The sequence below is a fragment of the Myripristis murdjan genome, chromosome 1 (assembly GCF_902150065.1).
Source record: "Myripristis murdjan chromosome 1, fMyrMur1.1, whole genome shotgun sequence".
NCBI lineage: Eukaryota > Metazoa > Chordata > Actinopteri > Holocentriformes > Holocentridae > Myripristis > Myripristis murdjan.
Window position 1 is genome coordinate 35,561,373 of NC_043980.1, and position 23,264 is coordinate 35,584,636.

Sequence of the window (23,264 nt, forward strand, 5' to 3'; positions counted from 1 at the left end):
CTAGTGCATGTAGATTTCTATTTCTTTTAGTTTTCAAGGATTTAAGTTAAATGAAGTATAGCTTGAGGTCAGCTTATGCAGTCTGTAGAATGGGATTATAAAATTCAGATAAGTTAAAATCCTTCAACTTCAAGTTTGAGTCTTCAGCTGTTGTACAGGACGGCTTTATGTTTGCTCGCATTTCCATTTACAAAAGAGAATATTTGTGTGAGTGTGAAATACTGTATGTAAGTATCTGTGGTCAGTTAGCACAACCAGAATGGACCACTTCTCTGTCTCTGAACAAGGCTTTGCTGTTATTGTTTACAATGAACAAGGGGGCTTGAGAACAGCGCAATGGCATGGTTACATATTCATGCAAATGCTCAAGTCCGCAGTAATCCAAGTGAAATATCACTGACAAAGCTGCGCGAGTCAGCAAACAGAATAGTTTACAATCATCATGACCTCAGTTGAGCATATCTACAGCAATCTTCCTCTTATAGTTATTATAGCTCTTTTGATACTATCCAATTTGAAGTCAATGGCACTTCTGCCTTTCAAAATGAAGCCACAGGCTTGACACTGTGGTGTGAACGTATGCCAACGAGAACAGGCCTAGAATAACTCACTGGGATACAGCACACAGGCATTTCTGTAACTCAACACTAGTCCTAGCCCAGACTAATATGGAACACTTTAAATAGTGGGTCTAATTCCCATACCAATGGCAATCGTTGGCACTCGGTGAACATTGTCAACGAGTTAAGTCATTTTGAACTCCTTTGGAGTAAAACCACAGACTTTAACTTCCCTTATTATGGAATAGAAATACATACAGAGTTATTGCTGTGGGAGACAGGGACGTAAGAGAAACTAACACACTAATAATGCAGTGACATTTGTGAAATAGAGGTCTTGGGGTGCCTTTCTTCTTAACTGTAGATTTGACTATATCAAACAGATTTCTGCACACGCATATCTCTGCAGTATTCACAGTATTGTTATGCTTTTGGTCTACCTGCTAGACTGAAAGCTTAACAATAAAGTGAATACTGCAGTGATCGATGAATAAAGTGTGCGGAAATCTGTTCTATTAGTCTGGATTATTTGATGCCTCCAGCAATTTAGCAAAGAATTAGCTGGGTGTAGTGCTGGTCATCCTGCATTGTCTGCATTCATCTACGCTCTCTATTTTGTTGCAAGAGCCCCTAAGTGGCACTTACCAATTTGGTCCTCCGGTATGAGTGACTCTATGGGGGGATCAAGCTCAGAACTCTGGCGCAGGTAGGCCTTCATCTGGGTCATGAACTGCCTCAGCGTCTGCAGAAAATCCATCCCTGAGGTGTGACAGCCTCGGTTCTCCTGAACAAAACTGATGTAGTCCTGCACCAGACAGCCAAAATATGAGCTTTTATCCCTGGACAGCTCTGCGATCCTCTTCACAGCCCGTCTCTCTGGAGTCATGAGGGAGCTGAACACCCCGCTCACCTTGCGGAAGTGTCCTTTCAGGGCCCTGGGCAGGATGAAGGAGCCCCCGCTTAGCCCCACTACAACCCTGCGCCTCCGGGCTTTGAAGGGCGGACGGAGCCCCATGTCCAAGTCAGTTTCCAGGCTAACCCCATAGTCTTCCTCCTCCTCTTCCTCCTCGTCCTCATCCTCCTCACTGCTGTCCTCAGCTGTGTCCTGATGGCTGCGGTGGTGTCGGCACGGGCTAGAGGCCAGGCTCAGGGAGAAGCCAGGAGACTGTGAGTAGTCCAGAGAGTCGGAGGATGAAGTAGACATGCTCATGTCGCTGAGCCGCTGGCGTCCCCCATCACGCATGGGGGTCTTTCCCGTCAGGCTCGGCGGGCTGCCAGCGCCATTCTCCAGTAGTAAATTGTCAGGCACAGAAGGTGGTGGCTGGCAGGGGGGAAGCTTGGCACGGGACAGGGCTTTGGCGATGGTCTCATCATCCAGGGCAATGTGGCAGCGATGGGCTTCCAAGTCAGGCTTTTTAGGTCTAGGAGGCGGTGGGACAGAGGGGACAGGGATTGGTGCACTGGTCTTTTTGGACGGGCTGCTGTTCTTGGCACCCATTGGTGGCCGTGATGGTGCTGGGCGCCTGGTGGGGGACTGGTGTTGCCTGGTAGCCACAGCAGCAGTCTCTGGCATGCTCTTGGGTTTGGGGGTAGGTGCTGGTGGCACAGGTGGAGGAGGAGCAGGGCGCCGGCGTGGCATTGAGCGAGGGGGAGGGGGGCGAGGGGGAGGGGGCCGTGACTTGCCGTTCACCTTGATCTTGTCTGTGTGTTGATCACTACCCAGGCTCTTGCTCAACGGCGCCACAGATGATTTGCTCACATTCCCTGGGCTGTTGTCTGACTTTGCAGCATATGATGCTGAGGAATCCACAGGTGAGTCTTCCTCACAACGGCGGTGGTGGGTTTGAAGAAAAAGGGGGTTGACGAAGCACAGAGGCCCAGTGGAATGGTAGGAAGATGGTGGAGTGCGGCCCCGTAGTGTTGGAGGAGCACTGTCGTAGTGAGTCCCTGTCTGTCTGCGCTGGACTCTCTGCTGCGCCCCCTCTGCCCCCCTGTTCCTGTCAGTGCGCTGGGGGCTGAGGGTCCGGCTCAGGGGACGAGAGGGAAGGGGAGAAGGGCGACACTGGCTGCCCAGGGCAGAGTCCCAGAAGCCTGTAACATACACATAAACAGAAAAAAGCAATCATTAACCTAAGTCAAACACATACTAAATCAATTATCTACAGTTCCCAAGATGAATATGTCCCCAGATAGTAATCATTATACTCAAACAACTGCACTAAAACCATATGAAGAATATAAACAAACAAGCCCTGTGGATATAAACTTTACAGGCAGCATTTTCAACTATTTCTGACCTACTATTCAGATGTTTCCTCAAAGTTTTCTGAAGTTGCTCCTTCTCTCTACTTTCTCTGGCTCTTTCTGTGACTCCTTTGCGTCTCAATGGTAGTAAAAATGTGGCGAGTTCAGCCCTGCGTCTCTTGGCTCTGATACACTGAGTGCCGACACACACCCAGAGACACAGAGAGGGAGTCACCCATGCTAATCACATAGTGGGAGGGCACTAAACACACCACACAGCGCAATTCCTCCACTCCTCCTTCCTGCTATGCTTTCCTCTCCCCTCCTTTTCCATAGGGCTGTATTTCTCTGTATAGCTCTTTGTTCCTCTCATAAGCCCCTGCTTCATTTTCAGTTGTTCCTTCTGACTTTATTCATCTGTACTGACCTCACTCAATTCATTTGCCGTGCTAATCATTCTACTCTCTCTTCACACTGACCCAGCATCCTCCCTGAAACAGAGGAGATCATTTGCTCCCATTTTGGTGTTCTCGTCTGTTTTTTATTGAATTGCTCCATTGTTTGCTGCCATGCAGCAGGACAGTTCCGTGCTAACACACACAGATAACGACTTGAAAAGAAAGAAGCTACTGTATATCCCAGCATAAACACTTAGATAAAACATAATTATATAATCAAACTGACCTGAACAGGCACAAAATCATGACTACTTCTGAATGTAGGTCTTCTGAATAAGGTTTTGACTAAAGAACTGAAATGCATCCTAGAAATTAAAATGGAAACTTGTCTATTCTTGGGGCAATAAAGCAGTTGGGTTTAGCTCAGCTTCATATGTCTCAGAATAACTCTGTGTCTGGGGACTGAAATTTGACTGTGGTATTCCTACTGGCACGTGAGCATTGAGCACTTTGCGTTGTGGCTCTATTTCTGGAGCGAGGCTTCAGCAGGCCTGCCCATCCCTGCTCTTTGCTCTCCTGTGCACTTATCCTGTCATAGATATATTACCAATTGACTACACTATAGTGTGGTTCAACAAAGACGGGCTGTGTTTCCATTGTTCTCTGTTAATATTTAACTGAAATTAAAGGTGCACTATGCAAAGGTCAGTTTAAGTGAGAACCGCTTAGACTCATTTGTGGAATAAAAATGTTATGTGATGGTTGAGCCTACATGGTTCTAATCAGACTGACTCGCTGTTGAATTATTCATGCCACATTTTTTTTGTCTGTTGAGTCCAAAGGGTCCTCACGTCGACAGACCCTCTGCAATGTACCTTTAAGATATGAGTGAAAAAGAGCAAATGAGCTTTTTGTCTTTCTTAGCATTATTAAGATGAGATGTAGAAGAGTCTTTACAGTGAGCCAGCATGCACATCCACAGGGCCCAGGCTAGGCCATTTAGCTTAGACCTAAATGGAACGAAACCTTAATTATGTCATTAATTACACCTGTGTTTACCCTGCTATTTTGTCAAAATGGCAGCTGGGAAAAAGATCTATATACTAGGATGTCTGTGGGAGTGACTGTCCTAACCACTGTGGAATGGGGAAAATATACAACTAAGTCCTTTATCTGATAAATCTTTTGTATTTTTGATGAGTAAAAATGAAAGTATAAAAATGAATCATTAGTCGTTTTAATTGCAGATACATTCTGAACTCTATTTGATGAATAACGGTTTATCTGGTCACTGGATACAGCGATTATAGCCATGCACCTAGTAAGTCGTGGATAGTTCTTCATGTGAATACTTGTGACATTAAGCAAAGGAAAGGGATTTATGTCATGTGTTAAATATTTCCTATTTCAAAGCATAGGTTGATTGAAATTATGGCAAGTTGCTGTGAATATGGATACAAACTAGGGATTCACTGATTGTGAAACTCTGGGCCGATACCAGTGATTAAAATAACAATATGGCTGATCACCGATACTTATTTATTTATTTATTTATTTTGTCTTTTAGGCCTTCATTATACTATCTTTGAATGAGCACAAACTCAATCATTCAAATTTATTAAACAATCTTTAACATAATTCAACATTTCACTTTGTATTTGCGATTCTTTTTATGAAAAATAACTGTTTCAGAAGCCTTTTTTGCCTGCTATACAGCTACTTTCTCCCTGAGACTTCTCCTTCAAACTAGGGCTGGGTGATATGGACAAAATCAAATTTCTCGATATTGATATTGTGATGATATTGTACGGATGACTGTTGGTGCTTTCACAAAATGTTTACACAAGATGTTTTGATAAACAGTGATCAGTCATGTGAATATGATGACCAAACAGGTAAAGACAAATAACAGACCAACTAGAACAGTCTAATAAGTTCAGAAAATTGCATCCTGTACCTGTTATGAAGCCTTTAAACTAGGAAATAACAAAATATGTCAATATGATGCCATCCCAGACGATATCTTGTCTCATATCGCAATATCAATATAGTATTGATATATTGCCCAGCACTACTTCAAACAGATGCAGCCTATTTAATTCTAGTTTCTCGCCGAAAACAAACTTTTGCAAGAATTTGAACATATCATGGTACCATAAAAATGTATCTTTGCCTCATTACTTATTTATCTGAGAACATTTCAGAATCATAACCACAATTTCATTTCAGAATTACATTTTTCACGGCCTCGCACCTGTCACCTGAGGGAACAGCCAGAGATTAATAACAGTAACAGCAAGAGAAGAGATCCTTAGTTGTAATCGGTGCTAGGCTGATCCAATTTGTCATTTTCTATGTGACAGGCATAACAATAATGACATTAACATCCCTGAAAATTTGTCCTTTTGTCCTGGAGACATCCCACATAGGATGTTTGTCCAGCCCTGGACCAAAATGGATGGATAAATATTTGTCCTACCCCCCAGGGGGAACAGGGAAAATGAAAAAAATCCGTGGAGAGAGGAGACCACTCCTGGCCAGACAGGTGCACAATAAGTCCCCACCCAGTGGGCAAATTTTCAAAGCAATAGCCAAAGCAGGACAGGACAGCAACCAGCCACAAAGCCATCACAACAGCCAGGATAAGGGAGATGAAGAGGACGGGAAGAATGAGGAGGACAAGAAGGACACAGGGGATGAGGGGGACAGAGGAGTAGAGGAGGGTGGGGGTCACACCTGGGAGGAAGACAGTCTCACTCAAACAAGGCCTTCATCCTCCAGCATATGAGACACACATATAAAGAAGGAGCTAGTGATTTCCTTAGACATCCTAGTATTATCATAACCCCATTGGCACAATACTATTGAGATTGGTGGTGGTATCAATCATCTCATCTGAATGACAGTAAGTGAGACAAAAAGCTTATTTCCACCAACACAGCATGTTCCTTCAATACATAAAAGATGCCCTTAAACTGTCAAAAGATCATGGTGCAGCCAACCTATAAATCATGAGGTGAATGTCATCCTCACAAACATTATGGGCCAAATCATTATGTCTTCATCATCTGCAACTCAAACTCAAGTTTAAGTGAGTTGCATTGCCTTAACAAAACTCCAATCCTCTGTTCCTCAAAATCCTCTGATAAAATCTTGGTAGCAGCACGACAACACCCTCCATGTGTTCTGGGAAGGCTAATATACTGCGACACAATGAAGATTAAATCTTGCATCCATTTGTGTTTCAAATATGTGTGCTCAGATGTCATAACATAGACCTAGGTAGTCTGCTTTTTGCCTTTAAACACAAGCTTTCCACTGGAGAAGGGGAGTTTCCCTTTAGGACTGTCTCTATCCTAAGAAAGGCTCACAAGCTGACTAACAGCTAAAGTCTTACTCAACGTCCACCCCCTCCACTTCAGATGTAAGCACAGCTTTGCAAAAGAAGGCAAGAGAACACATTTACACAGGAGTGCAAACACAGATTCACAAACAGCTTTTCATTCTTGAAAGGAACTACAACACAGCATCTAACTCCAGTATATTTGAAGTCACACTTGTAATTGTGTGTTTTCAGGTATGTCAATGTGGCACAACAGTATGTGTGTGTTTAGACAGCGTGCAGTCTAGTTTTCCAGCTGCCACTCCCTACACTACACACTGAGTTATGTAGTGGGCCTCTGCCACACGAGGCTGACTCACTGCACTTTTGTGGTAGCTGAGCCTAGAATAACATGACAGAGATGGAGTGACTAAACCTGCCGTGAAACCTGACTGGGGGAGTGTGAGTTGACAAAGAAAAATGAATCTGTTCCCCTAAAAACTTTGCATGTGGAGGCAGAGTGTAGCACAAACATGCAGGCCCCCTGGCTATTTGCTATGTTGTGCACTCTAAATAATGAATCAGACTACCTGCTCCAAGCTGAGCCACCTCCTCCAGCTCTTTCTGAGTCTTGGCTGATGCAATGGCCTCTGGGAGTTTGAGAGTGAAAGGCAGGACATCCCTAAGTGGAGGGAAAACAGACAATGATATGGTCAGAAATACAGCAGACACGGAATGTATATTCATGTCAAGTGTCACTATGTACTTTGTAGTTGGCAGTGTATTCTGTTTATGAGGCGGTCCTTTCATTCAGTGTGAGGTCATGTAGTCCTTAGACCACATGTGTCAGCACAGTGTTATGAAACTCATTACTTTTGAAAATTTATTGTAATTGAAAATAACTAATAAGTTGTGGTTCCGATTGATCAGTACTGACATGTTGTTTCAAAATAAATGTTCAATCATGCATTGTCATCAGAGTTGTGATACCGATTGTCCTCAGTTGACAGCGACATCCCCTTCCAAAAGTGATGATGCCATATTTTTGGTTGGCAAAACAAAACATTGTACACCGGCATACAGAGAAGTGAAAAGGACTTCAATATCCCTACTGTAAACACACTAACAAAAACACAATATGCTTTCACTATAAAGCAGACAACCTCTTGAGGATTTCGATCCATGTCGAAATTGTACAAAAACATATGGCTTTATGAGACTTGGGATGTTTCTTTTATTTGAGGTCCATCTCTCCATCTGTGGTGGACATTAGCGCTCGACCGACACAGGTTTGTCCTATTTCCCTCGTTTGTGGTTCTGAGTCCTCTGTCTGCCTGTCTCTGCCAAGCTGGCACGAGCTAAAATGAGAAGTGAGAGCTGACTGCTTACTCAACAAACATTATTTTCATCCATGGAGTTTCCACCCTCGAATCATCACAGAGGAATGCCCACTCGAGACAGAAGCTAGAGAAGTGGGGGATGGGATAAATGGAAAAAGAGATACACAGAGAGTGAAAGAGAGAGACAGGGAGGATGGTGGTGGTGGTGGTGGGGGGGGGGGTGGGGGGGTTACATTATTTACCTGCTAATGCAGTAGAAAGCCACCAGGCGAAACAGATCTGCAAAGCTGATTCCAGATCCCTCAAGAGAAAAAGCTGCAACCAGATGAAAACATAAATAGCCTGAATTACAATTCATACATCGGGTCTCACGCAGACACATTTGCTTGCATAGCATTTGCATTTTTGGAACATTTGATATGTAAAGTTCTGGCATTTTAATGAAGAATTTGTGCTGACAGGGATATGTGGATATGATTTTTGTGGAAACACTGTTTACAAGACAGTTAATATCCACCATTTGATCAGTGAACTGAATATGACTGTTTAAGGGCCCAGTAACTCTAGTCCAATGCAGCAGTCTCTGCACATGCAGCATTGAGAGGCCAACTGGAGAGCAGCTGACCCATATCTGAAGGCCAAACCAGGCCAAAGGCACTCCCCTCCCATCCCATGTGTTTTGCCATTGCAGCAGGGAAAATCCAACAGCTGGGATGTCATCACAGTTTGACACTATCGTTGCTCCATTAGGCTGATAATTCATGCCCCAGTACTTAAGCACCACTGCTCAGTGTAGAACTAAACATTATCAGCTTATATAAATGCATATAAAATGATCATCTAAATTACTTTTATTATAAAGTCATCACAGTTTCTAACCATGTCAAACCTCTTTTAGTGCATTCGTTGTATCTTTTTCCAATATCTTGACTGTTTCGTGTTTCAGTATTGCTGATATTCCAAATTTATGACTGCCCCACACCCCACAGAATACAATACACATACAGTATAATGCACTGCAGTGTACACTGTGTCAGTGTTAATGCAGTGTCAAAAGACATGTGACTCTGAACACGGTGGCGGATATGAGAAGAGGATTTGTGAAAATGATAAATGCATGCTCAGCAAAACGTCTACGTAATAAAAGTTAAATGCAGCAACAGATTTATGAGGGAATTATTTACTGCAGGAGAATCGTGTATTACTTTATAGCAGGAATTCAGTGAGACAGTGGTGTTTAATGATACTGACAGAGCTGCATAACAAGGTTCAGGTTTGCTGCAGGTGCACAGAAAAGGCTGCAAATGAGCACAAAGGATAGCTGAGACTATTTCAGTTTAGGACTATCAATCAAGTCAAAGAGCTTTTGAGACTGCATGCTCTTTTTCAACATGCCACACAGATACACACATTACCACCGATCTGCCCAGTGTCTTTCACTTGTCACTCTGATGTCCCTCTAGTTGTAAGCTGGCACTCCCACACTACTGTATGTGTGTGGGTTTTAGTCTACACAGTAGGGCTGTAGTCTGTTAGTCGACTGGTCGATTTATTGGTCGATACGTTCTTGGTCGACCAAAATCTGATTGGTCGATTATTTGCCGTGTTAATTTTATCAGGAGTAAAGCACTAAGTGCTAATGGGGGTGTTTTCAGAAGAAACGGTTTCACAGGTAACAGTCTGTCTTCAGAACACCCCCCTTGTTTTCACAATTTTGGATTAGCCCAACCCACTGGCGGAGACAGATAGGTAGGCCGGTATGTTCTGAATTGAAGAAAAAATTAGGTCTGGTTTTCCGACTACTTGCTTAATTAAGAACGTTTAATGAACATTTAGTCCTCTACCATGTCAAAGACGTCGTCAGTGTGGCAGCATTTTACCAAAATAGATGGAAAAAAAGTCGAATGCAAACTTTGCAAACAACAGTTTGTGTATCACAGCTCAACAACCAACATGGCATATCACCTAAAAACGGTAAGCTAACATGTCTGCGTTAGGTTGCTCCGTCAGTTTTGAGTATAAACATATCAGAATTGGCATATTTCAAAGTTTTAGTCTAATCGTTTTATAACTGCAGGCGCACACACCCGCGACGACGGCAGCTTTTTTTTTGTATTCCCGCTGCCCCCCGATTAGTCGACTTTTGGTCGAAATTTCAGGACTTTAGTCGACCAAGATTTTCTCTGATTGACTACAGCCCTACTACACAGTATGTGGGGGCGGACAGGATATGAGTTTTAACTCTGTGACCAATAATAGAGCATGACTGCAGAGTCTGTGGTGGCTGAGCAAGATATATTCAGGTGACTGAAAGACACATATAGTCCACACTAATTATGCAGAATACTTACAAAACTTATGTCTGACGTTAAAACTTATGAGTCAAAATATGAGGCAACATTGTCTGAGGTGCGTGACTATAAACGAAACTGTTTACTAAAATCGAAAATGAAACATGCCTTATGTCTCATCCCTAGTCAGGGCAGGCACCACTTCAAAAGTGAGGAGGATGGATGTTTTTGGACATATTACATATTTACAATTAAATTACAACAAAATGACCATAAGCAAAATTACCCCCCAAATTTGTAAGTTCCCTTACTTGGTGTCTTTAGTTCTTTTCAGCTTTAATTTTTGGAAAGTGTGTAAACTATTTAGTGACCGGACTACGGACCAAAAACAGCTTGTAGGTGGGATAAAGCGCCAGGGACAGACGTAAGGGGCACACGCCCCCCATCTCCTGTGTGTTACGCCCCTGTCGCTGGTCATATTGTGCATCTCTTTTAATAATGTATGCCAAAAAATACCAAAAAATCTATTTCTTTCTATTTTATATCAAAATAAAACAAAATAAACTTTTCTTCCTGTAAAACAAACTCAGAAACGTGTCACCATATGAAAATTAGATACTCTCATCTGGACTTTAAATAAAATCTGTTCAGAATGAGTTCTCTGTTTTCGCAGTGTGTTTCAGATATGAATTGTTTTTGCAAATAATTCCCATAACCTTCATAAACTACCAGATAGTGTAGGAAATTAGAGAGAGACAAACATCTGAGACAATCTAAAAGTCATTTTGTATTGGTTTTCTGTGACCGAACACGGATGTGACGGTGCTGATGCACTGCAGCTTGTGCTACTCCAGGCAGCTTAAAACACAGGTGACACTCACTGTATTGGCTCTCTCTGACAGAGAAGTGGCTGATGGGAGGTCCGAGTCCCTCCTCATTCAGACGAACAGAAAGGACTTTTCTCTGCAGAGTCGCCGACCTCCTGACCAGAAAAACCTGTAAGAGAAATTCATCTTAGAATATCTTATTTATAATATTTGGCATGAATGACCATTCCCCTTTACACAAATTTACACATATGTTCCAATATCAGAGAAATCATATACACTATATTACCAAAAGTATTCGCTCACCTGCCTTTACTCATACTATGAACTGAAGTGCCATCCCATTCCTAACCCATAGAGTTCAATATGATGTCGGTCCACCTTTTGCAGCTATTACAGCTTCAACTCTTCTGGGAAGACTGTCCACAAGGTTGAGGAGAGTGTTTATAGGAATTTTTGACCATTCTTCCAAAAGCGCATTGGTGAGGTCACACACTGATGTTGGTCGAGAAGGCCTGGCTCTCAGTCTCCGCTCTAATTCATCCCAAAGGTGTTCTATCGGGTTCAGGTCAGGACTCTGTGCAGGCCAGTCAAGTTCATCCACACCATACTCTGTCATCCATGTCTTTATGGACCTTGCTTTGTGCACTGGTGCACAGTCATGTTGGAAGAGGAAGGGGCCCGCTCCAAACTGTTCCCACAAGGTTGGGAGCATGGAATTGTCCAAAATGTTTTGGTATCCTGAAGCATTCAAAGTTCCTTTCACTGGAACTAAGGGGCCAAGCCCAGCTCCTGAAAAACAACCCCACACCATAATTCCTCCTCCACCAAATTTCACAGTCGGCACAATGCAGTCTGAAATGTACCGTTCTCCTGGCAACCTCCAAATCCAGACTCGTCCATCAGATTGCCAGATGGAAAAGCGTGATTCATCACTCCAGAGAACGCGTCTCCACTGCTCTAGAGGCCAGTGGCGGCGTGCTTTACACCATTGCATCCGACGCTTTGCATTGCACTTGGTGATGTGTGGCTTGGCTGCAGCTGCTCGGCCATGGAAACCCATTCCATGAAGCTCTCTGCGTACTGTACTTGGGCTAATCTGAAGGTCACATGAAGTTTGTAGCTCTGTAGCAATTGACTGTGCAGAAAGTCGGCGACCTCTTTGCACTATGCGCTTCAGCATCCGCTGACCCCTCTCCGTCACTTTACGTGGCCTACCACTTCGTGGCTGAGTTGCTGTTGTTCCCAAACGCTTCCATTTTGTTATAATAGAGCTGACAGTTGACTGTGGAATATTTAGGAGCGAGGAAATTTCACGACTGGATTTGTTGCACAGGTGGCATCCTATGACAGTTCCACGCTGGAATTCACTGAGCTCCTGAGAGCGGCCCATTCTTTCACAAATGTCTTGTTTCACAGTCTGCATGCCTGAGTGCTTGATTTTATACACCTGTGGCCAGGCCAAGTGATTAGGACACCTGATTCTGATCATTTGAATGGGTGAGCGAATACTTTTGGTAATATAGTGTATGTTACATGTATAATCATATACGAAACAGACATGTATATGATAATTTATTATTATATTGTATTGTAATTTTATTTATTATTTATTTGTTTATTTGATTTTCAGATCATTTTCATTTTTTTTCTTTTCTTCTTTCTTTCTTTCTTAGCTAACTTCCAGGTCATTTTCCTTTTACTTACACTTCCCAATGTTTGTGTCTTGCCAAGTTGCTCATTGCTTTTTTCTATGTTTTTGAAAAAAAATCAAGCCAATCTGCTCAGGTTTCAAAGGGTTAAATGCTTGTGAAAGGCATCTGAAAGTCATAAGCTTTTGAACACAGAAATCTGATGTCCATCCTGTTTTCAAAGAGTTAGACTATAACCATGAACATCAAACAATAAATACTATAACTTCTAAGAACCCGAGAGGAAAATGATGGCCTGCTCACCCCTGGTGGCTGTTTGAGCAAAATGCGCCTGGCCTCCTCTTCACTGACGGCCAGCAGCAGCCACACTGGGTGGGTTTGGGTCAGCCTGTCCAGCACGCTCATCCTCCTCCGCAGGGAGTCATAGCCGGAATCCCTTTCACCCCCCGCCCCGCCGCAGTGGGGGGACTGCAGGTACACTCCACTTACCTCCCCCTCCAGCCTGGAGGACAGGGAGAGATGAGAAAGAGTGAGAATGAGAGAGTGAAAGCAGAACACCTTCTCCACCTGCTGGTGGCAAGGAGTAGAGAATGTATACACCAGAAAAGCAGCAAGTGAGGTCACAATACCAGCATTTTGGTAGCAGTGAAAATCATTTCAGCATGCACTCTTGTAGTGGCTTTTAATTCACTTCAAAAAACTCACTTTTATACTGCACTTCATTTTTTCCCAATGCCCTCTTACCGATTTTTAGGAGTTTGACTGTGTTTTATCTTTGCTTTGTTGTTTTCTATTTAACCTGTTGTGTCTTTTACTCTGTATAACATTGCTTTGATTATGTTTTACTGCTTGACTGTTATTCTTCTTGTCACCAATTGTAAAGCGCTCTGTAATTCTCTCTATAATTATTATTCTTATTATTTTTGTTATTAGTAGGTATTAGTATCGGTATTTTTTGTATTACTTAAAACCTTCGTATGGACATTAACAAGTAAACAGAAACTTTGTCTTTCAAGTTTTTCAACATATAGACTACAGTACAATAAGATCACTGTATTATTGAAGCTGCACAAGAGACAATATCGGCTTCGACTTCCAAACATTTCCTGCATGAATAACAAACTGGTTTTGAGTAAAAGCGAGAGAAAACATGAAGAAAACAGCCTCACCCTTGTAGGACCATGGGTTCCCTGTCCACCGCTGAAGAGGTCTGGACCATCTCCTGCTTCAGCTCTCCAATCTCCAGCGCAAACGTGTCAATCAGCTGCAAGAGGACCGAATGAAAAACTGTGACTGCTGAGAAAATATAAGACAGCAGAGGGAAGTAAAGGAGTAAATGAAACTGACAGTGTTAAAGGATATATCCGAGAAAAGGGAACTGGAGCTTGGGATGAATGTGGATTACTGGTTCAACCCAGGTCCAGGGGCCGGGAAACAGTTAGTCATTTTTCCTGTGTAGATACCTCATTTCCTACGAGCAGGAAACATGGAGACAAAGCCACAACAATAATGACCCGCGTCCACCCAGAAGCACGCTAAAACGCTGCACCCAGTGGGACACACACACACACACACACACACACACACACAGATACGCACATATATCTCTGTTTGCATCTCAACTGCAAAAAAGAATTTCTGCAATAAACACATCACAGTTGCACAACTTGTAATCTGAGGAAGTGTAAACATCTGGATGAGGGGAGCACAGAGGAAGCAATTCATCACCTATGGGACAGGGCTAATGACGGATAACCTCCCATATCATGCAGGGCTATTTTCAGGCCGACAGAGATAAGGCTCATTCAGCTTCATGTTTGCCTCATTAGTAAACAAAGTCAAGGGCTGTAATGACAACAGATCATACAGAATAGAATATACAGAATATACATGGTGCAGGATTATGCCTGTGTGCTGAATTTTATTTCAGCCACAGCCATGTTTTTGGACTGTGACAGTGGTGACAAAAGTTTGGAGTCGGCATGCCTCACACAACCCGAGCACCAACCTCACCAAAGCATACCCCAAACCTCGTATGATGAAGCCTGTTTATTTATTGAGTTATTTGTTTGTTTGTTTTTCTGAAACGAAAGGGCCTTACACTCCTTTTGGCATATTTTTCCTGTTCCTAATTAGGGAGGAGAAAAGCATAAATGGATCCAGAGGAGGAAAAGCACAGAGAAGGGTCTGTCAGGGTTCAATCCTAGACCAACAGGATTACATGTGATTCCCAACAAGGGGGCTGGACCACTACACCACTTCTGAGCACAAGCACTTCCTTCTTAAAAAAAAAAAAAAATAATAAAAAATCCTGACAGATACCCATTTTGCAATTATTTTGTTTAAAATTGCAGTTGCAAATTTGTGATTACCTGCAATACATACTACAGATGCAGATTATGCATTAATTTAAGATATAAATATATAAAAATGAGCAACAATGTGAGATGCTGTTACTTATAACTGTTGGTTTCAATTAAATGAAAGTTTTCATTTATTTATTTATTTATTTGTTTTTATAAATCTGCAGTTTATAGCTCCCATAACATACCCTAAAATACAGTTATTGCAACATTTTGTGATTTGACTGACTGACCAAATGACTGATTGATTGATATTCTTTATTGACACTGATATATTTTATATAATGTATGCAACCTTGCCAGGAGGCAATTTGTCAAAAGCATATCACAATAAAGCGCAGGGGCAATATTTCCATTGTGGTCTTTATGCTGATATGTGTGTGCCTATGTGTGCATGCATGTGTGTGCATCTATGCGAACTGAACTGCTTAAATTTGGAAATTTAGCCTAAGTAGCTCATATTTCCTTTTTTTTGTAATCTAATTAATTGAGAATCCCCACAAGCAAACTGCATTGTCTTAGCTGCACAATTAGGCCTACTTTTCATTCATCATTTTTTATCAAACCATTTCACATGTTAGCTGACTTCCACAGTATCTGTAGTTCCTGAATGATATTAGCAGAGATTTGGATGCTTTGCTACTGCTTGGTAGACAAATTAGTTGGTCACCATCTTTCTGCACATGGCCCACTGCTCTCTGTTCATTGATGAGCCACTAGGAGTCATTCTTTTCCAGTGTTTGATGTGTTGCAGAGGCTCCAGGCCAGACCATAGTGACCACAGGCCCCTCTAATCCCCCCTAGCAGGACTAAGTGGAGCCAGTCCTGTCTAAGCCTTTAACTCCAACAGCTTTCTGTCAGATCAAAACTCTATTGCAAAACACACCTCGGGTTAAGGGGTTAGTCCCGGGGTAGTGGGGCTTTGAGAGCTCTACAATTAAAATAGAGACTAGAGGTGATAAAGTTAAAGAAAGAGTTATTCGAGTCTCCATGAGAGCTTTGAGAATCAAGTTGATTCTACCCGTACAATTAATGCTGCATGCCTCCTGAATTATTACTGTTGCACTTTGGCTTCCAGCCCAAGAGGAAATGTTCAGAGAAATCAAGTTTTCCTCTCCATTCAGCCATCAGAAGTTAGAATGGTGTGGTAACTAGTTGACTGAGAGATGAGTGTTTGTGCTCTATTGTTATAATTTAATTCTGCTGTATGACATTAAAGACAGCATTATCTGCATGGTGCTGAATAACTGCAGAATACATTTATGCAGGGCAACTTCTATAATAGTCACCACTTTATTTGAGATCCTGTAACTCATGTAATGAGACATACTGAGTTAGACAAATGGAGGAATGGAAGAAATGAGGAGAGACAAGAGGGCAAGGGAAATGTTGAGCCAAAAAAGATGGTTGGTGAACCAATGAGGTTTCTTGAATAGCTCTCTCTGGGCAGAATGCCATGTGGAGCTCTAATGGTGCAGCCCATGTAAGCGTTGTTTCACACGGGTGACTTTTATAGGAAGGCGACTGATATCCAGGGAAGACAACAAAAATACTTCAATCCCCCTGCTTTGTGATTTTCATGAACCTCTGCCTTTCATTCATATAAGTATGTTTAGCTTATTTCATTCACCTTGCACATATGGCAGTACACAGTTGGACATACCGATGCAAAGAGATGTGGATGTAAGTCAGCATGCATGCAGACACACACACACACACACACGTCATTTATTCAGTTTTTCAAAGAGTGTGTGAGTGTGGGTAAGTGTGTCTATGCGTGTGTGTGTGTGTGTGTGTGTGTGTGTGTGTGTGTGTGTGCGCAGAGGTAAGTGATTCTCTGCATGGGCTGCAGTTAAAGCCATGGATGGAGTCAATGGGAAACTATGTGTTTGGTTTTAATACACAGACATACAGAAAGCACTTTCACAGCGTTTAGACAGGATGGAAAGAGCTACAAAGGGGCAAAGACAGAGCAAAAAAAGAAAAAAAAAAAAAAAGCAAGGCAAGCATTCAGTGATTTTAACTTTAACAGTGATTTTATGAATTCATCTTGATGCTTTTCTATTGAGCCTTCCTCCGCATAAATATTTTTTGTCCAGTGAATATTGAGCATGAATGCTCTTGTTCAGCCACATTTTGCTTCACATGGAGAAGATACACATTTCCACCTGGGATCTACCCAGTTCACCCAGCACTTTTTATTTCTCCCGCCGCCTTTTGATTGACACTTCACCTGCACCTGTTATCCTCCACTCGGCTCAGTAACAGCAGCTCATTGGCAACTTCAAAGTATTATGTAAGTATTATTTTACAAATTTCACTTTATATCAGAAGAGATGAAGGCTAGCAAAGCCCTTCCATCGGATATGAAAACGTTCTTATATCAACTCTACTATTACAAGTCCCCAATGTGTTTGTTTTTAGTGAGTGAGCTCTACTGCGATGTCAGCTAGGACAACATTAGCTAAGGTATTGCTGCGTTGCTAGTAAGAACCACAGCTATTTCAGTAGAAACCAGTGAAATATTTTCACTTTGTTGGACCGTTGGTTGGTCTTTGCACAGTCCAGACAATGTACCTTTTTCACAGCATCCATTTTGACATGAGTAGCGGTGTAAACACAGTGTTGCTAAACACATTAAAGGACCATATCAGTGCCTTCGCATGTTTAGCCTAATATCTACAAAATGTATACACATCTCTTCCCAAAGTGATATTTTAGAACTCATTTTTCTACCTTTTATCCAGCTGTTGTTTTCCATTCATTCCACTGCAATATGAAAATGAACTTTCAGAGACTCCAGACTTTCTTCACTCCAGGATTCCATCACCATAATAAAGTCGTCCTCATTAGTTTTCCTAAAAGCAGCAGCACTGTTGTGTTTTGATGAGTGAAACGATACCTCCGCCAAGGAAAATAGTTCCCAGAGAAATGTCTGCCATATACAGCCAATTATCAGTTAGGAGGGTGCTTCAAACAAAAAACTAAACTTAAAAATCGAGGGATTATATGCTGTGAAATCTTAATGGTGTTGTAATGTAAAATGTGGGGAAGTTTTAGTAAATGGCGCAAACATTAGAAATCACTGCTATGGTTGTTTAATGCTCTGTTCCATTTAGGACTAACAGAGTGAAGGTCCTGGTGACTCTCTGGACAGGCTCTGCTACACTTCAATGGAAGAGAACCGTAATTAGTGTCATTAGCGACACCTGCATTCATGTCAAAATGGCTGCTGTCATTTGCCTTTCCCAACTTGTTTGGAAGTTTCTCTAACATTTAGGTTTCTGCCAATCCAAACTTCTCACCCTGACACTTGAAAAAAAAAAAAAAAAAAAGAACCTTTGTTTTCACCTGACATCACAACATCCGGCTGTTTTGTGGTTTTATTCTCCCTTTTGAGTAGGCCTTTAGTTTATTTTAAGAGAACCACAGTGAAGCAGGGCTAAGTGGGGAAAAAAGTGTTACTCATCCCCAAAATGTTGAGTAACATCCAAACCACAAGTCATTTATTTCTTTTGTTACTATTCCTATTTAGTGCTCCCTCTGTTACTGTAAATTGTGGAAATTTACCTCTTTGAGTGCTTATGGTTCAGCTGATTGTAAAAAGGAATATAACACTGTAATGCTACCAGACTTTTTTCTTTAAAGATTATTTTTTAGGCATATCTGCTTTATTTGACAGTCACAGTAGAGATAGACAGGAAAGGCGGGGGAGAGAGAGGGAATGACCTGCAGCAAAGGACCTGAGGTTGGATTCGAACCCCGGTTGCTATGATCAGGACTAAGCCCTGGTGCTTGGTGTGCGTGCTTTGCCGGTGAGCCACCGGGGAGCCCCATGCTACCAGACTTAAAGAGAGAGTGGCTGCACCAGTGGTGAGTTGGCAGTAGCCCATAGGTGCTTTGATGATCCGTGAAAGCAACATAAAATCTTCAATAAAAGCCCCTTTTTTAAAATCAGACCGCTAAAAAGAAGCAGGTCATAAGACTGAAGGCTGCAACCACTACAAGTGCCACTAAACAGATTACATAGGTAATCTGGGTCTGTGAGAGCATAAAGGCTTTAGAAAAGAATTTGTACCACTGGAAACACCTGGCACCAACATACACATGGTGCTGGTCACAGGCCGCTCCATTGAGAATCTCTGGGAATAACTACTTGGCGGCACTTTGAGTGCATGGCAGCAAGGTTTCTGGGCAATTGCCAAAGTAAAAACATGTCCTACATCCTCAAACCCTTTTCTGTTATCTGATCGAGACATGATGCTATAAAACATTTGCAACCTAGTATAAAAAAAATCACATTTACATGGCCTGTGTCTGTTTACAAGCACAGTGCTAAGATGGCAGGCAGCTCTTTCTCTATGCCTTGGCCTATTACCTGTGCGCAAAGCTGGATGCTTGCTCACTGCTGCCCCCTGAGTCTGTAGTTATATTTGCAGTTCACTGGCAGACTGGCAGAAGTATTGTTTTTTCCAAAAAGTTAATTAAGTGCATGTAACAGAGAAAATGTGACGTGTTATACCACATCTGGTCATATATAAGGTATTACTACTCTTCACCTGGAAATGATTCTTCATAGGTAACAAGTGACAATAATTAACATAATATTTTCAAATAAGTCAAGTTATTGGTTCTATTTTTAGCTGACTGGATCAACCATCCATTAACAATTAGCTAACTGTTCAATCAAACACACGTCATATGACATAATACTGGAGCTAAACAAACAGCAGCAACACTTATAATAACAGTCAGCACAGTATTTGAAAGCATACGCCTGGTTTGTTGGCATGTTGATTTACAATTCTTACGTTTTTTGAGAGAAAAATCTATGTTGATGTCCCATTGCTTTCTGATAAACCTTTCTAATAAACTGCAGTGGCCATTTTGCAATTAAATAGCAGGTAAACACAGGTGTTGTTAATCAGGTAATTAAGGCTCTGTTCCATTTAAGTGGCTCAGAGGCTTTCCACTGAGTGAGCATGAACAACAGCACGGCCTAAATAAAACTGAACCTTACTTAATGTTATTGATAATACCTTTGTTTATGCTGCTATTCACGTCAAAGGGTCTATTCAGTGCAATGTGGTTTCTCACTGTCGTCATCACCTAAGCCATGGTGTGTAGTTCCTCAAAAGACTCTGACTGACTAATGTGACCTCTCAAGACCAGCTAGCTGGGACAGTTTAGTTGTAAGGGGGCCAAGAGCAAGACTTAAAAGACACATAAATTATTCTTAGCAGCCTGAAAATGACTGGATTGCTGGAGGGATTGTAGAGCCTGCATTGACAATAAAGCACAATAACTCTATTATCAGAATACTTTGATACTTCTGTCTTAGCACCAATAGTGTTTCTATAAAGAGTAAACATTACCGAAGCAAGGGCTGAATTTCCAACATCAATCTGACATCTATCCAAGAGGTAAAGCAATCTCCAGCAACCCTCTCAGCAACAGTGAGTGATCTACAATATCAAATGCTTTAGACAAGTCAATAAAAAGGCACTAGCCTTGACTGTACATGTCTTAAGAGGAGCTTGTGGGAGATGAATGACATGACCGATGAAGCGAGGCAGACTGAGGTAGTAGCAGTAGAGAAGAGGCAGCACTAGCTCATCATCCCTTCATAAATAGTGCGTTTTCCTGAAGGAAGCCGATGAAGTGTTTTAATGAGACAAGCAGATGACACAGTGCATACTTTATATCGGAGACCAGGCTGAGAAAATCTGCTGACAAGTGTTCCTTCAATGTGTGTGTGCGAGGGATTGTTTGTGTGTGTGTGTGTGTGTGCATGAGTGACAAGGATGACAGGAAGTGTGCATGTTTGATGTGAGAGAGAAAGTGGGCAATGAGAGATAAATCAGAAAGCGAGGAGAGAGAGAAAGAAAGAGGGAGAGAGAGAGGGAGTTTTATTACTTTGTGTGTTTGTCAGGCTGCCAACAATTGCAGCTGGCATTCTTTACCCCGCCCCTCCACACACACACACACACTCTAATATATGGCAGAGAGACTAGGAAAACAGTCGAGAGACAGCTCTACTTTTACATTTCATCAATCAATACTCAATTACTGTCGGGAAATATGAACAAAAGTGCACAGTCAAAACTAATAACATGAAAATCTGATGGCGCTGTAACTCAGGCGGAGAGGCAGACAAGTTACAGTACCCCAGAGGGCAGGGATACAAACTCTCTTATAAATTCTTTGTGTCAGGAAAAGTTCATAACAGATGAGTTAGTCCCTGCAGAGAGACACACATCAGTAGCATCTATAAATGTGTTTTATGATCATAATGATAATGAATGAAGGCAATGATGCACACTGGATGTATTGTATGAAGGTCGGTCTCTGTATATTGTCAGTGTTGTATTTATTGTCCGAACTTTTACACTGCCGTCTTGGCCAAGTCTCTGTTGGAAAAGAGATTTCAATGAGATTCATCTGGCTAAATAAAGTAAGAAAAAAAAAAATCTAGCATGTGCATGTCTACTGCTTGAGTATCTGTGAAGTCTATTTAAGGTGAATACTTTTTACAGTGCTACAGTGCACATCCTGACCTGTACTTGTCAACACAATGCCCATTTTGCACATCCTTCATGTTTACTGCAAATCACTTTTTTCATGTTTTTCTTCATAATCTCATGCATGTATTATTGCTACACATTCTAGTGCTGCAATTAAATGGATATTTGTGTTACATATCACTGCAAAAAATAAATAAATGAATAAACATCTTAACAAGTCGTCCAGGCCCATATTCAGTGTTAACATCATGTTCTTTTTTTTTTCCAAACAAATGAAAAAATGCCTGTGGGATGAGATAATGCCACTTGTTCCTAAGGACAGTCAAGTTGTTTCCAGACTTTTCTTGAATCAAGTGTCATTTTGTTGATCCTAGTGAGCTGACCTGCCTTATTCTGCCTTGTTTCAACCCCACTGACATATTTTTTTCAGATGTTTTAAGAAAAACAAGATTTTCAACACTGAATGTCTTTTTAATGATTTTTTTCCCCCCTTTTTTAAACAGTGTAATCATGGGCAACATTTTTCATGTAAATAAATGTCTGTTTTCTTACTCTTTATTGGCAAATGAGGCAACACATAAGCGATTAAATCAGTGTCAAGTACATAAAAGCATTCATATTTGCTGCAGTTGGGTGGTTCTTTCTGGGAAAACTCCTCTGTTGCACAGGAAGTAATGAGTTTTGTTTCCAACTGAAACAAAAGAAGTTTGTTTGGAATAAAATGAAGCGGATAGTTAGCATGACCAGTGACAGCCACCACTGGTGAAGGAAAAGAGCCCAACCTACATGTACTGCCTTCAAATAAAATCAGGAGAAAGATAGCAGTAATTTCAGAGACGTGTAGGGCAAAAACATCACCATACTGACTGCTTAGCACCAGAATAGTCACCAAAACAAATCAAAAACTTGAGGAGTACTGATTTAATTAAGCAGCCTTCATTTGGTAGTTCTCATCTTAGCCTGTCAGTCAGTCTGTGAGGCATCCATCACTCTGTCCAACCAGTAAGCCAGTCAGTCAAATTCGTCCAGTGCTTACCTTGAAGAAGCTCCCGCTCCTGTCCATCGGGGCAGCAGGGAGACTGCTGGGCAGTGTGTTGGAGGCCATGTTGTTTTCTTATCCACAGAGCTGGGTCCCTCTGTGTCTGGCTGTGTGTTTACGTCTAAAGAGGCTGCAGCCCTGTGGGTCAAACACACACTTTTCAGACCAGGCTCTTCAGCTTTGGTGCGACCAGAGGAAATTCCTGTTTTGGCCACAGCCACTATTATGGAGGGGCTGGTCTGGTGGAATGCTTTCATTGCGAACCTCTCTCTCTCTCTCCCTCTGCTCTCTTTCTCTACTTCCCCCCTCTCTTTCCCCCACTCTACTCCTTTGCCTCTCCCCCTTCTCCCTCTCCCTCAACCCTCATTCTCCAATAATCATCTGCATCCTTATTTATCTCCTTCCAACCCCTCGCCTTTTTGGCCCGAACCACTGTCCTCTCATTACCTGTCTCTGTTTTCTTCCCCTCTCATCACAGTTTCACTCTCCTTCTCTCCTGTCTTTCATTCCCATGTCCTCATACATATATAATTAATTTTCCAGCTTGGACAGCCACGGTTCCAGCACAGCTGCCCTTGGTTCCCACCCATAGTCACAGAAAGTTTGGGACTTAGTGCTCCAAAAAGAGAAAGGCTTCCATATCAGCGCAGCCCTTTCACAACAATCTTTCCTCACATCTCTGAACTGCAAAGATGTGAGCAAAT

The 23,264-nt window shown here is 42.0% G+C and overlaps 1 protein-coding gene across 3 annotated transcripts in view; it reads right to left on the reverse strand.

Annotated features, from left to right (window-relative positions):
* LOC115366579 (ras and Rab interactor 2) overlaps positions 1-23,264 on the reverse strand; it is a 41,855-nt gene that overhangs the window by 9,323 nt on the left and 9,268 nt on the right. For all 3 annotated transcript variants that reach the window (XM_030062107.1, XM_030062100.1, XM_030062116.1), the window contains exons 3-9: positions 22,558-22,698; positions 13,804-13,898; positions 12,938-13,136; positions 11,037-11,151; positions 8,107-8,179; positions 7,115-7,206; positions 1,206-2,651 (exon numbers count right to left, since the gene is read on the reverse strand). In XM_030062107.1, coding sequence (XP_029917967.1) covers positions 1,206-2,651; positions 7,115-7,206; positions 8,107-8,179; positions 11,037-11,151; positions 12,938-13,136; positions 13,804-13,898; positions 22,558-22,626 — 2,089 coding nt within the window. In that variant the 5' untranslated portion in view covers positions 22,627-22,698. The remainder of the gene's footprint in view (positions 1-1,205; positions 2,652-7,114; positions 7,207-8,106; positions 8,180-11,036; positions 11,152-12,937; positions 13,137-13,803; positions 13,899-22,557; positions 22,699-23,264) is intronic.